The 13871-nt window shown below is 44.9% G+C and overlaps 1 protein-coding gene across 2 annotated transcripts in view; it reads left to right on the forward strand.

Annotated features, from left to right (window-relative positions):
• Positions 1–13871, forward strand: part of PLXNB1 (plexin B1) — a 74437-nt gene that overhangs the window by 34226 nt on the left and 26340 nt on the right. For both annotated transcript variants that reach the window (XM_057390295.1, XM_057390296.1), the window contains exons 3-8: positions 1488–2631; positions 6916–7098; positions 7518–7646; positions 9429–9529; positions 10221–10353; positions 11058–11214. In XM_057390295.1, coding sequence (XP_057246278.1) covers positions 1498–2631; positions 6916–7098; positions 7518–7646; positions 9429–9529; positions 10221–10353; positions 11058–11214 — 1837 coding nt within the window. In that variant the 5' untranslated portion in view covers positions 1488–1497. The remainder of the gene's footprint in view (positions 1–1487; positions 2632–6915; positions 7099–7517; positions 7647–9428; positions 9530–10220; positions 10354–11057; positions 11215–13871) is intronic.

A 13871-nucleotide genomic window follows, 5' to 3' on the forward strand; every position in this document is an offset into this window, starting at 1 on the left:
CCCCTGAGGAGCTGAGTTGAGAAAATGAGCACAGCAGATTACAGGCCAGTTCTGGAGGAGATCCTGTACTCATCAGCTCTGTGGAGCCTCTGACCCAGCTTGGCAGCTGTGTAGCTCTATGCAGCTTTGATACCCTGTCTGCAAAAGGGAGGGAGGGGAGGAAGGAAATAGATCACAGCTGCATCACCACCTACTTCTCGATTTAAATGAGGTGGTACTCACAGTAAATTATTGAGTACTTGCAGCTGCTTCCCTTTCTCCATGGGGAAAGCATTAATCTAAACCTTGCAGGTACTTATTACCACATTTCCACYGTGCTATGGGGTTCCCCAAGTTGTCCAGATCAGTTGTTCCTATCCATATCATGGCTTGGGTGGATCATGGTCGACTTCAAAAGGAATTGATCTGAATATCCCCTGGAGAGGAGCTGAGCAGGTCTGATGGTTCCCTGGGTCTTTCCAACATCCACCTCATCTGGACTTCCTTGCACTTTGGGAYATGGGACAGGGAAGGAATGGACCATTGTCCACAAAACAGGCATGTTTAAATCACCTTTCACAGTACTGKGAGAGGTGCTGTGGAGAGATGAGTGCCAGCAAGAGACTTCTACCCCAGAGAGTACAGTAAAGGTAAAGGTGATCTCCCCTTCACATGCACACGCTGTGTAACTGCCCAAGGAGATGGGGACCACAGGGATTGTCCTGGAGGTGGAGAAATGCTGATAGCCCCAGGGGGGAGGCTGGGAGTTGCTGTGACTGACACCCAAAAGGCTTCACCCTGGCACCCAGATTCTGTTTGGGTGGGTGATGCTCAGTGGCAGAGATGGCATGGGGAGGTTTTTTCTGAAGCATGAGTGGAACAGCCTTAGACCCACAAGAGGCTGTTGATAGCCATGAGTGATAACAAAGAGAGGGTTTAGTTATGGTATCTAGATCAAATACAGAGCTAAGGGCTTATTAGCTTGCTCTGAATGGGATCTCAGCTACAGTTTATTTAAACAATGGTTCTGCAGGTTGTGTTTGTCTTGGACAGTGGCTTGTTTTACKGTGGTGTTGCTCATTAATACTGGATGCAGTGTGCTGGCTCCTATGGAAATGTGGTTCTGTCCTGGAGAAGTTCCAGTGTCGCATCAAAGCTCAGTTGTGCAGGAGTGGAGTTAAATGTGCATTTTTCTGATGTTACAAGAGTAGTGATCAGCTTCCAAGTTGCATTACTTGCAGTATTGCAGCTTCTCCTGAAGATGCTATGCCTGTCATTTTGGTGTGAAGATGACGGAGTTAAATCTCTGATACTCTGGTAGGCCTCTTGCTGTGGGTGTTTCTGCAAATGCCCTGTGCTGGCTCTTCATWTTTAGCACTGTTTTCTATGGTTATTCATAGGGGTTTTTTTTTGCCCACCTCTCATAATGAGAGTGCTATTGAAGGATTTTGAATGTTAATATTTACTCCTGATTTCAAGGAGTTATAACAGCGTTTCCTCTCTTGCAGAGTGTTTACCATGCCTCTGGGAACGTTCCTCCTTCCTGTTCTTTGTTTCTTGGGAGCATCAATTYCACGGGGACTGCAGTATGTCACATTCTCACACAACGCTACAAAATTCCTCCACCTGTCCATGGACCTGGAATCTGGGACCATTTACTTGGGGGCCACCAACTTTCTCTTTCAGCTGACMTCTGACCTGCAGTTGGAGAACATGGTTCAGACCGGCCCAGTTCTGGACAGTAAGGATTGCCTGCCCCCGGTGTCAAAGCTGGAGTGCCCTCAGGCACACCACACTGACAATCACAACAAGCTGCTGCTGGTSAACGCTGTGCAGAAGGAGCTCATCGTGTGTGGCAGCGTCCACCAGGGGATCTGTGAGAAGAGGAGCCTGGCGTCCATCGACCACGTCCTCTTCCGGCCAGAGAGCCCCGGTGACACTCAGTACGTCGCTGCCAATGACCCCAATATCACCACTGTGGGACTCATCGCCTACTCCAAGGATGAGGTGCCCTTGCTGTTTGTGGGACGAGGGTAYACTAGCCGAGGAGTGGGAGGAGGGATTCCTCCCATCACCACCCGGAATCTCAGGGCCCACGGAGGGGATGTTCAAGCAACAGACTCTCACTCCATTTTCTCCTATGAAGAAACGGCAAAGCTGGCTGTGGGCCGGCTGTCAGAGTACAACCACCACTTCATCAAATCCTTCACTTACCGCTCCAGYGTCTACTTCCTCTTCTACCGGCGGGACCTCAAATCCCAATCGCGTGAGTACAAGACGTACATCTCCCGCATCTGCCTGGATGACTCCCACTATTACTCCTATGTGGAGTTACCTCTGCTGTGCCAGAGCAAAGCCAACACGTACAGCCTCCTGCAGGCAGCCTATGTCACCCGGCCAGGAAAGGAGCTGGCCCAGGGGCACCTGGACACCGAGGGGGAAGTGCTGTTTGCAGCCTTCTCTGCCTGGCAGGCTTCTTCTGGGAAACTGAGCGAGGAGTCGGCGCTCTGTGTCTATGCAATGGAGGAGGTGGATCGCCTGACCAACTGGACTAGGGATGTTTGCTACATGAGAGATGGGAAGTCGGAAGAAGGGACAGAAGTGGCATACATTGAATAYGATGTCAGTTCCAACTGTGTCCAGCTGCCAGCGGTAAGTGGCTTTGCACTTTGGAGCAATCTGCAGCGTGTTCTTGTGTTGCTCTGTGTTCCTGAAGTTATCCTGCTTGCACAGATGGATGTTGAAATCTGGGTTAAAAGCCTTTGGGCTCAGTCTGTTGTGTCCCACATGGGCAGGATTCCTTGCAGASGGAGAGGAGCTGTGTGGCAGTGGGAAAAGCATCTGGTGTGACCTGGCCCTGAGGCCTGTCTTGTGGCAATATGAGGCAAAAGTACTGAAGCTGCAGTTCAAGTCGTTCTTTATCTGTGTCATCTCCTGCTCTGTATTGCAGGGAAGGAGAGGAGCATGTGTACATGCACCTGTGYGTTGGGAAGGGAATTTGAGGGRTGTGCTGGGTCTCTGTTGCTTATGCTGAGATGCGTCTCACAACAGCTTCCTGCAAGGGCACCCAGGAACAAAAAGRAACACAAGGAAAACCRAAAATGTCAGCAAARAGACATYYGAAACCCACMTGGATGCATTCCTGTGTAACAGGATTTAAGTGACCCTGCCTTAGCAGAGGAATTGAATAATGATTTCCTAGATGATTTCCTTTAAAATTTTGTGAAAATCCTAGTTTCCTATAGACTGCATTAGTTCTGCAGAATTTTGGGCACAAGATGGGCATTTTCCTGAGCTTCCTGTTTTTCTCCAGAGCTGTGAGAAGTGGCAATCCTTCAAGTTCAGTGACAAAGGCCTGATGGGATGTTGCAGGATCAAAATGTGACCTTAAGTGGCTGTGACCCCGAATGCTCACCGTCTGGCTGCAAAATCAGGGACAGTGATACAAATGCAGGGCAGCACAACTTTATGCAGTGTCTGGGCATCAGGCTCTGTGGCTGTGAGCAGCCTGTTTGCATCAAGGGCATTGCTGGCCCTTAGCAGAGCAGCACATTACCTTGTRTCTTCTCTCTACAGAACAGTCTGGCCAGATAATTTCCTCTTCCCAGCCTGGTGCTACAAAGAGCAAAGTGGTACCACAGAGCTTTGGAAGTTTCTGGGGCTGGATGTGTGGTTCAAAACCAGTCTTAAAATTATAGCTTTTCTTTCAGTAGCTGAAGCTGACTGTAGAGTACTTGGGGGACAAGGGAAGTGTAAAGAGCAGACTTGGAGCAGGATGAWTGTAAGGTCAGGAGGAGTATGTAGAAACTGGGAAGCGAAACACTGCCCAGCTTGATGTCCTRCTTTCACTGTGTTTCTTAGACGTGTCCCATGTGTCCTTTGCAAGGCCACATGGAAGGACTTGTCAAAATGATTTTTAGGGCAGCTTAATGGACTTAAATGTCAAATAGGTATGAACAGATTAGAAAAATYCTTCATTCAAGATGATGTAGCGTATTCTTACACCATTTGATCCAATGGAGAAGTGGGTGCACAGGGTGGGAGAAAAAGGCAGTCTCTGTGATTCCTGGTGCATGGTCCCAGGGTCCCAGCTGGATGTTTTGGCTCTAGTGGGCTGACCAAAGTATGGCCTCTTATTAACAAGTGTGTCCAATGATATGTAAATGTCCTAACAAACCTGATCCTTCACCATTCAGCACACGGTAGCGGTTGTCGTTCAAATTGTATCTAACATCATGTAAGGGTCTGTGCCAGCTCCAGCCTGCTCCAGTCAGGGCTGAGTGGAAGCGGCTGTCAATGGACATTTTATGCAGGAACAGTTTTAACTCATTTTCAATGGTGGCAGCTTGTGCTTGATGTAAGGATAATGCTAATTAATTTCACATTTTTCTGCCTCCAAACCAACTAGTGCRTAAGGTATGCCCTTTTCCTTCGTTAGCTCTGCCTTCAGGTTTCAGCCCGTCAAGGGAGAATAAGATTGAGTTTTACAGTTCAATACAATCTCTTCAACTGGGGGAAAAAAAACCACCCAGCTTGGTTTTATAAGAATTTCAGACCCAGTTAATTTGTTCAGTTTGCTGGAGATTCATTAGTTGTGAGATGCAGGAGGCTRTGTAGATGCTGTTTAGTGGCTTGATACATTGGAAGTGTGAAAGTGTTTCTACAACATTTGGGAAGGCTGCATGTCTTCTGTGGGTGTAGTTTTCAAGRAATGTGCCTTGTCCTTTGGTTTTTAGTCCTCTTCATGCATAGATAGTTTGCTGTGTTATTATTTCCTACCTGTACAGGTAAGAGACACATACCAGAATTCACAGCAGCAGCAGCTGCTGCATTTCAGTAAGGCATTGGATGATCCCTCAAGTGCATTTTCTGCAATGTCGCCAAGATGTTGTTCACTGCAAGCAATTTAAACAGCTTCTATGTAAATTTATATAAGTACTTTMTACAGACAGCCCCTGTGAGGCCATGGCTGGGCTGTGCCAGTGCTGGCAGAGCCTGCAGGGGTCACGTTGGTTTATGGTAGATAAAAGTTATGTGTGAAATGACTTGCCCTTGGCATCACAAATGGGCAACAGTAGTGCTGAGCACTACTGGGGTACAAATGTTTCTGACATGTATGTGGACTTTTTTTAAGTGGTCTTTGAAGAATCAGCCAGTAGTGAGGTCATYAGGTTCCAGAATTTGTATGAATTTATACAAAGGTTGCAAAAGATAGCTAGAATCCCATTCAAAGTAAGCCCTTAATGCTTAGGAGCATGGAAATTTGGCAGTGGCCTGCTTCCAAATAAATCTTATAGGAAYTGGACAACTGCAGAAATAGAAATCCTTAGGTTACAAGAAGAGGACTGGAAGAAACGTAAAAATCAAATGACAGGTTGTAAGAAAAGCATGTGTCACTAAAACCAAATGATAGCTTAGAGGATGGTAAAAACTAACAATCATTGAAAGCTATAACCTCCTCAGACTTTAAGTCAGAGCCTTACACCAAGTGTGCTGAATAATCATTGAATTAGTATTTGAAAAGAAGACAATAAAGCATTGGGCTGAAAGCAGTGCTGGTCTAACTGGCATGGTTTGTGACATGGAACTGCTGTGCCAGGCCTTGCTTCCCTGCTAAGATAACAATGCATTTGAGAAGGGAAGAGAGATGAACAGGTTAAATGTATTTTACTGTGGGATTTCCATGGACCTTATCAAAAGCTGCTGGTCACCTCTAGTTTCTYCAGGAAGCAGTCAAGTATTTAAAAACCAAACAAAACCACCAACAACACCAMAAMMRRMMAAAAAAAACCCAAACAGAGAAATGGCAGGAGAGGGGAGAAAGGGCCAGGTTTTAAATGGATCAGTGAGAGGAGATAAGCAGATGCCTCAGGAATGCCACGTTGTGTTGTTATCACAGCTCTCTGATGGGGGCAGCTCCATTGCCTGGTGCCGGGTGGTACCACCCAGTCTGTGCTGCCAAGTGCAAAGCCATGGACATCAGACAGAAGGAATATGTAACCCGGTTCACGAGGAGCCTGAATTGAACCACACTGCCCGAGGCAAGAGAGGGAGCTGCAGTCAGCATGGACTGCACGGTTAATGCGCTGCTCCATGCACAACCTTTTCAGAGTAATTAGTAAGGGGCTGCAGAAGAGAGTGAAAACATTATCCATAAGGGATTTTGTGAGGAAAATCTTGAATTTACACAAGCCACCTTGTTTGAAGACAAGMCACTGATTGATTAAAAAATAGTGTTTGAGATAATAATTGTTGTGTGAACAATTCTGCATTCAGTCTCCAAAAGGGTACTGAAAAATTGAAATGGACATGGAACAAGGCATCAAGAAAGAGATAAAGCAGCAGAGGAACTATCCTAGACAAGACGGAGTTTGTTACTTAGGAAAAAGATGAATCATAATGCGATATCTTTTCTCTACACATAACAAATAGTAAATAAGTTGGCAGCTTTCATTGTCCCTCTTTAGAATGCAGCAAGTGAAGGGTTGGTAAGRCTGGGAGGGAACTAACTGGAACAGAAGGGTGACTGTTTCTGCACAGTGCAGTGGAGTTAATGTTCAGAACTCTCACAAGACTCGGAAGGATTGATGCAGTGTGCAAYGATGACTCTTGTATGTGCTCTTTGATTCTTAAGTGTAGTTAGTAAGCTCTTTGGAGCAGGTTGTGTCCCACCCCTTGTTTATGTATGTTCTGATTCTTTGGAATTCTATTTCAGACTTACAATTTAACAGATTACAAACAGCYAACATACCTAAACTAATTATTAAAATATGGGTAGTTTTGCTGTCAGTAAAAAACGCTTAGAGGGGTTAAAGCTGAACTCACTGCTGGAGAATTTMGGTAGAAGAGGATGGTAGGAAGTGTTAAATGCACTCATGTTCCTTGTATCAATTTTTTTGGTACTGATTTCCCTGTTCTTTCCACTCTCCCAAAAAGGACACCCTGTATGCCTACCCCTGTGGCTCTGACCACACTCCCAGCCCTATGGCCAGCCGGATACCCTTGGAAGCAGCCCCACTCCTGGAGAAAACCGATGCCCGTCTGACAGCTGTGGCAGTGAATGTGGAAGATGGCCACACCRTTGCTTTTCTGGGAGACAGCGGAGGGAGGCTGCACAAGGTATGATCTGCATGCAGCAAAGAGGATAAAACCAATCAGGGATGCTCAGGTAGAAGGGGAGAAAAAGACAKGTTTTTTTTTTTTCCTTRGGAAGYTGGGTTTCTAYTAGARGTTGTTATTATTAGTTGATCTTTTCTCACACTGTACTGACTGTGTAGAATGTGGATGCCCCAAATGTTGTCACACTGCCTTTGCTAACACCTGCACAGAGCCAACAGCAGGGCTGGTGCATCCTCTGTGGCTTGCACAGGTATTTCTGGGCACGTGCTKCTTGTGGCTGAAGTCACTGCACGGAGGTTCTGGTGAGAGGTTAAAATCCKTGCACACAGCAGCGGTTCCAGCTTGTTTCTGGTGTAGGACAGGTGCCCCCAGCTCCTGTGGTGGTGCTTTGCCTTCTCAAAACTTTGACTCTCTTGCAGGTGTACTTGGGAGCCCAGGGAGAGGCACACACCTACGCTTCGGTGTCTATCCAGGTGAACAGCATGGTGAGCAGAGACCTGCTGTTCGACCAATTGCAGGAGCACCTCTTTGTCATGACCCAGTCAATGGTAAGAGCAATACAGTCCCTTCCAAGGAGGAGCTGAAGGCACTAGAGGTCCAGACAAACTGCTGACAGGAGCAGGGGAGGCAGGGAAACGTCACCTGGCTAAGCCTGTGCTGGGCAGCAGCTGCCTGCCAGTCCGCTCACAGGAATGAGGACTGGCATTTTCCAGAAGCTGGAGGAAGCGTGGAGAAAGCTTGTTATCCTAATCCATGGCTTGTTTGCGTGTGCATTTTCTGAAGTCTGTCAGGCTGCATCAGCAGTGATGGAGGAATGTGAACTGCAGGCTGTAAAGGGCTGCTCTGCTGGCATGAAGACAAGGGACCACAAATTCCTGGGTTCCGCTGTGTTGAGCAGGAACTGTTTGGACAACAGTTTGCATCTCCATTTGAGCAGAAGAAAGCCTGTGGTTTCACATGTGACCCATCTTGCTTTTGCAGGAGATTAAAAAGAGAAAAGGGAGATTTTGTGTAATTRAAGTGTAGCACTTCTGGTTTTAATCAATTAAAAGATCGAGCTGTTCTTCTGTAACCTACAAAAAGCAGATATGTGTGGGAAATATCTTCAGATAGCAGAGGTGTTCTCTGACCAGGGATATCATAACAGGYTTGCAGATGAAATCAAGCTGTGGAAGGAGCCATGTGAGGCACCTTTCCCTCGTCTCCTGCTTTTTGTAATTCTGTTTGTGCCTACAGGCAATTGGAGGAGAAAAGGCATTGCAGGCTTTTGGGGTATTGGTGTCTGCTGAGCAGGAAATTCAGCTATGGATACTTAACTTGAGAGGATTTGTATACCACCACATATCAGCTCCTTGAGCTGGAAAGAAAAAGATCCTCCTAGCAAAGAAAAAGCAGCCCTTGAGTTACTGTGAAGGAAAGAAYAAACAAAAAATGAGAGCGTGTTGGAAAGCCACTGCTTCCCTTCACTCCCCCAGTACACTTTGAGATACTCTTAAATTTTGTAACACTTCAAAGTGGGAGTTGAAATCTGAGAGTGGAAGAAGATTAGGGAAATCTGAAATATATCCTTAACAATAATTGTTCTGTCAGTTAAAAGATGCAAATTACATCATGTACTTAGCAAAAGTAATAGGTCTGGGATTAGAAGTTGCTATTTCAAAGTAGCTGACAGTAGTAGCTGAAGTGTAGTAGTGGATTAAGGAGGGCAAGAGGCTGAAATCAGCAAGGATGGTATGTTAAAGCAGAAGAATTTTGCAAGTAAAATTTACCCCCAGATTGCAGAAAGYTTTTGTTCCATACTGATCAAAGTGTCATGATCTACTTTCAGCCAAAATTGTAATTCTGCCAGGTAGAGCTGGGCAATAGGGCAGATGGATTCAGAGGCCTTAGCTGTAGCTGCTATCTCCTGCTTCAATCACCTGCATGTCAAGAGAGATGATCTTACATGACAGAGTCCAGAAAAGCAAAAGAGTGGATGATATTCAGTCTGCTGTTCTGTAATTCACTTTATTAATATGCAGTTGTATCATTAAATGAAGTCTCCTTGCAAAATGTGCTGCAGAATAACCAAAGAATAGCAATACAGTTTGCTTACCTCAGTGCCTCAGCATGATGTTTAGATGTCCTTCACCCATATGTGAAATGGCTGCTCAGATGGGCTTTAAAAACTTGTTCCCTTTTCTGTGTTTTTATGGGAGGGTAAATTGAGGATCAGGAAGTTTTGATGAGTGTGCAGATGATGAGACTTGCTTGTTAGGATAAGAAGCCAATGACCTGGGAGCTGTGTCATGTGTGCTGTGTTTTCCACTTTTTATTTCTTTCTCTAACAGGTGGCAAAGGTTCCCATAATGGAATGTTCCCTKTACTTGGACTGTGAGTCCTGTCTGGCACTGAGAGATCCCTACTGTGGCTGGTGTGTTCTTCAGGGACGGTAAGATAAACCCCTGTTCACCTGTGAGGATGTTGGAGGGATAGTGCCTAGGGATTGTCTCTGCTTTATCTCTTCCTTATATTTGTGTCTGGATTTAATTTACTTTTAGTTCCTTTATGGGATATTTGCTCTAACTTACCATTCCTCTCTCTGCCTCCCTAAAACACTGCCAACAATAGCARTTGCATACAGGGACATCTTTCCATTGCATTTCGGGTCTTCGTCACCACTCAYGAGTCTCCTGTCCAGTAGATTTCAGTCTGGTTTAATGTGACTTCAGTTMAAATTACTTCATTTCAAGTGTAGAGAAACTACATTGTCCCTTCTTCTGTTTTATTTAGCACCCTTTAGGTGTTTGATTTAGCACCCTTTCACTTCTTGCTACTCTGCTGATGTTGCTTAGTTGAGACATGGTTTACTCTCGTGTGTGTGTTTGCCTGCTGGCTCTGCTTCCTWGTGGAAAGCCACAGGAACCAGTTTGTGACCCTTGAAGTTCGTGAAGTACCTACCATCTATARTTTCACAGCAGTTCATCCTATTATTGAAGGTGGTGGGAGGCTGGCACTTTAGTGGCTTGTGTAGAAGCTTCTCCAAGACTCTAGGAAGGCTTGAGACAGCCAGTGTCTGCTTGGAAGCCAAACACAAAGTTCTGCACAGGTTTCTCACAGGGCTTCTTGCCATCTCCCTGCAGGTGCAGCCGTCGCTCCGAGTGCTTGCGGTCCAGGCTGAGTGAGCAGTGGCTCTGGAGCTTTAACTCTACACAGCAGTGTCTGTCTGTCCAGTCGCTAACTCCAGCCAATATCAGCAGAGAGGAAAAGAGAAATGTGAGTGGTGGTGATCCTCTGATGGTGCTCAAACTTATASAAAGTCCTCTGCAAACTGAGGAGTCCCAAGTCTTTCTGTTGCTCTCAGTGGCGTGTTGAAACATTGAACATTCAGGCATGTTGTCTGCGTCACACGAGGGACTTATCTCCTGGTACAGCCAAGCTATTTCAATTGTTTGGTTGTTTCTTTGTTTTCCCTAAAATTAAATGTCCTTGTCTGCTAAGGGTTACTGGGCATTCTGGAGTATGTGATGCCTTCTTGGATGGGGACCCTCCTTGTTTTAGTATCTGTGAGATGCCCATGTCTGTGCTTTCAGTGTTTCTGTCACTTGCTGTCAGGAGAACCTGAAAGGAAAGGAGTTACCCAAAATTACAGCTCGCTGTCTGGCATGTGAAAGCTGGCAGAAAAGCTAAGAAGGTGCTAGAATGATTTGAAGTCTGTCATTRTGTCAGGAGGTGGCAAGAACCTGTCTTTTGCTGGAGGCTTGGGCAAAGAGGGAAGTTGTCAGTTGCTGGAGGGATGCCAAATTCAGTTCAGGAATGGCAAGAGATGATGAATGGAACAGTCAGTCCTAGGAGACATTATAGGAAAATGAGTGTTTGTGTAGATAACTACTTTATGGGGTTCTTCCTTTGAAAAAAACAGATTAAAAAATTAGATTAAATAAGGGAAAATTATTTACTGGATATTATTGAACCGGCAGATATTCTTGGCCATATCAGACTTACCTTCTCTGCGTGAGGAAGAATTTTACTCATGTTATTTCGAAGATTATGAAAGCCCAGCAGTTCTGACAGAGTCRGGAATCATGTGTCCTTCTCCAGATCCCAGCCAAGCACCGACTTTGCCAACAGGAACAGGTTAGTGAAATGCTTCAAATGGAGCATGATAGCTGTGATAACATTGTTGGGAGAAAGTAAGTTGTAGGTCTTTGTATTGCCAGGATTAACAGCCATGAATGTATGTGGACTGTCAGCAGGTGTTCATTTCATTCCTTATAATATCTGTTTGCTTTCTACTTGTGTCACACACATCCTGTGCTATTTTGGRCTGTTGCCAAATTCCAGTGCCAAATTCTGATAGTTGGAAAGGAGATCCTGTTTGAAGGGTTGTATGCAAATCTGAATGTGATCTGAAATGCAKTCTAGAGGGGTGGCTGGTTTGGCARCTTTGTCATGAATCTGGAGYGAGAACTCTCTTAAATATTGCTTTATTATTAAAACAAAATGCAAACCTTCTCAAAATCCTTGTTGGGTAAGGAAGTACAGGTAAGGAAAGGCAAGAAGAGATCCATGGTCCTTAAAGATAGAAATAAATCTGAAATGCGGCATAACCTCAGAAAATACAGAGTCAGCCTGTGAACAATAGCTGGCTGAGTATTGCTGATTGGCCACTCTAAARAACCTGGAAAGTTCTCGATTTATTGTCTTTGCATTGGATTTTACCCAGCCTGTCAGTGTGAGCYCTGATGAGCTGATCTCTTCAAAGAGCTTGTTCATCTGAAGTAAAAGGCAGSTGCCAGTTGGGACACATTCCCCACAATTCACCTAAATGGTTGAACTGATTTTTCTGTGCAACTATGCACCTGGCTAATACGTCTGAAGCAATCTCCATGGACATAACATGACACCAGAACCCAGCTAACACACTCATTTAATCTCAAACTCCATCATTTTCAATATTATTTGCAGCATTGTAATATCTGGTTTTCACACTGCTTTCATCTGGAACAAACCCACCAAGAGTCCACTCAGGAGTGTCAGTCAGAGAGGAAAAAAGGATTTCATGCACTGCCACTTCAAAGCAGAATGGGYAGGGTTGGCTTCTCTGTTTAGTTGTGTGGGCCTGAATTTAAGCACAGCTGTGAAAAATCAGTATAGATAAAGCCATGGTCTAGTTCTCATTATTCCAGGCTTCAGATATTCTTATCAACTCCTTCGTAAGTCAGTCTTTCTTTTATTCCAAGATGCCTTACCTACATTACTTTCATATTGTCTCTGAGGCTTATCAGGTGGCTCCTGTTGTGTAGCCTAAACTTGCTCATGGATGGTTTCAGCCCGTTTGATCTATTTGTGTTGTCCTTCCGCTTCCGCAGTGCTTCTCCCACTCAGTGAAGYGTGGCCAGGCATTCCTAGAACAGAGATTTTCTGTGTTAACTGTGCCAACTTCTTCTTCGTGTTCTCTTGCTCCTCAGACTTTCYCTCTCCTTCACTCTATTGCTGTTCCTTCTCTGTGTGGCTTCTGTACTCCTCTAAGATGAATTTGAAGCTGGTACCCATGTTCATACATTGTTTTCTAAATGAGATCTCATTAGGACCTTGGATACCAGCACTTTCCTAATCCTACTTAGAATACTTTTCACAGCTCACTAAAATATTTGCATTTTTCCAGCTTTGTTCTAAAAGTTGCATACCAACTCATCCATCACATGTAGCTGTTCAGCTCCAAATTGGTAGCACAAACTTCTGCTCTCAGTTTGCAACTACTCGACCTCATCTTCATGTATTGTCATTATTGGCAGTCATGGAAAATAATGGCCTTTTTGGAGAAAGGAGTATTTATAAATATGTGTCATAAGCCTGAAATCCTGGGAGATGTTAGCCCTTCCACCACTGCCAAATGCAATCACCTCTATGACAGTGATAGGAGCTAGCAGTACTGCAGTGGCTCCAGCCTCCAGCTGCATAGGATACACCCTTATTTTCTGCTCACCATGGGTTTCAGTACACCCCTCATCACTGTTTTGTTAGCATACTGCTTCCCTTGCCATCCTCTCAGGAACCCAGTTTAGGCCTGACTTGATTCTTCACAACAATTCACATTAATTGTTTTGTCAGGGCTAGAGATTGAGATTTCAGAGCTCCTCGTGCAAGCATTCTGAGAGGAGAAGTGCACAAGGTTCTTGTTACTTATTTTTTTGTAGGAAACTGCCTTAGAGGAACAGCAGCTCCTGGGGTAGAGCGAGAATGTAGTATGTTCCCATTATTTGGAGAGCTAATAACCAACTSTAAGGTTGGAGGCATTTGTCTGGGACAAGATTAATTATCTGATACACTACTGTCATATGCAAAATATCTCCTTCAGGCTGATGCTATCAGCTGCAGTAAGTTTTGACCATCTCTGCAGTTGTTTGGTCTGCAGAAAGCAGTATCTCTTCCCAACGAGAACAGGGCTATCWCTGAGGCTTGTAATTGACATGAGATCTGGATTTTAAAGCAGATAAACCTTCAGTCGTGGCAAATGAGATTAAAAGTCTTATAAACCTCTTCCCTGACTCACTTCTTAGTCTGGGCATAGAACAAATCTCCCAAGCTGAAGGCAGTATGTGATGAGCATGTCTGTTCTAAGAGTTTCATTTTCCTTTGGATGACAAAAGAAGACAATCAGCTTTGAATCTCAACGTTACATCTTGCTCTAATACCGAGATGGCAGTGGGATTACAGAGATAAAGATGGACAGATCTTCAGACTAGGCTTCTTTCCCATGGGTTGGCAAGACCTGTCACAAACTACTCCTG

This window comes from Malurus melanocephalus, unplaced genomic scaffold (assembly GCF_030028575.1).
Source record: "Malurus melanocephalus ecotype Western Australia unplaced genomic scaffold, MMel_1.1 scaffold_24, whole genome shotgun sequence".
Lineage (NCBI taxonomy): Eukaryota > Metazoa > Chordata > Aves > Passeriformes > Maluridae > Malurus > Malurus melanocephalus.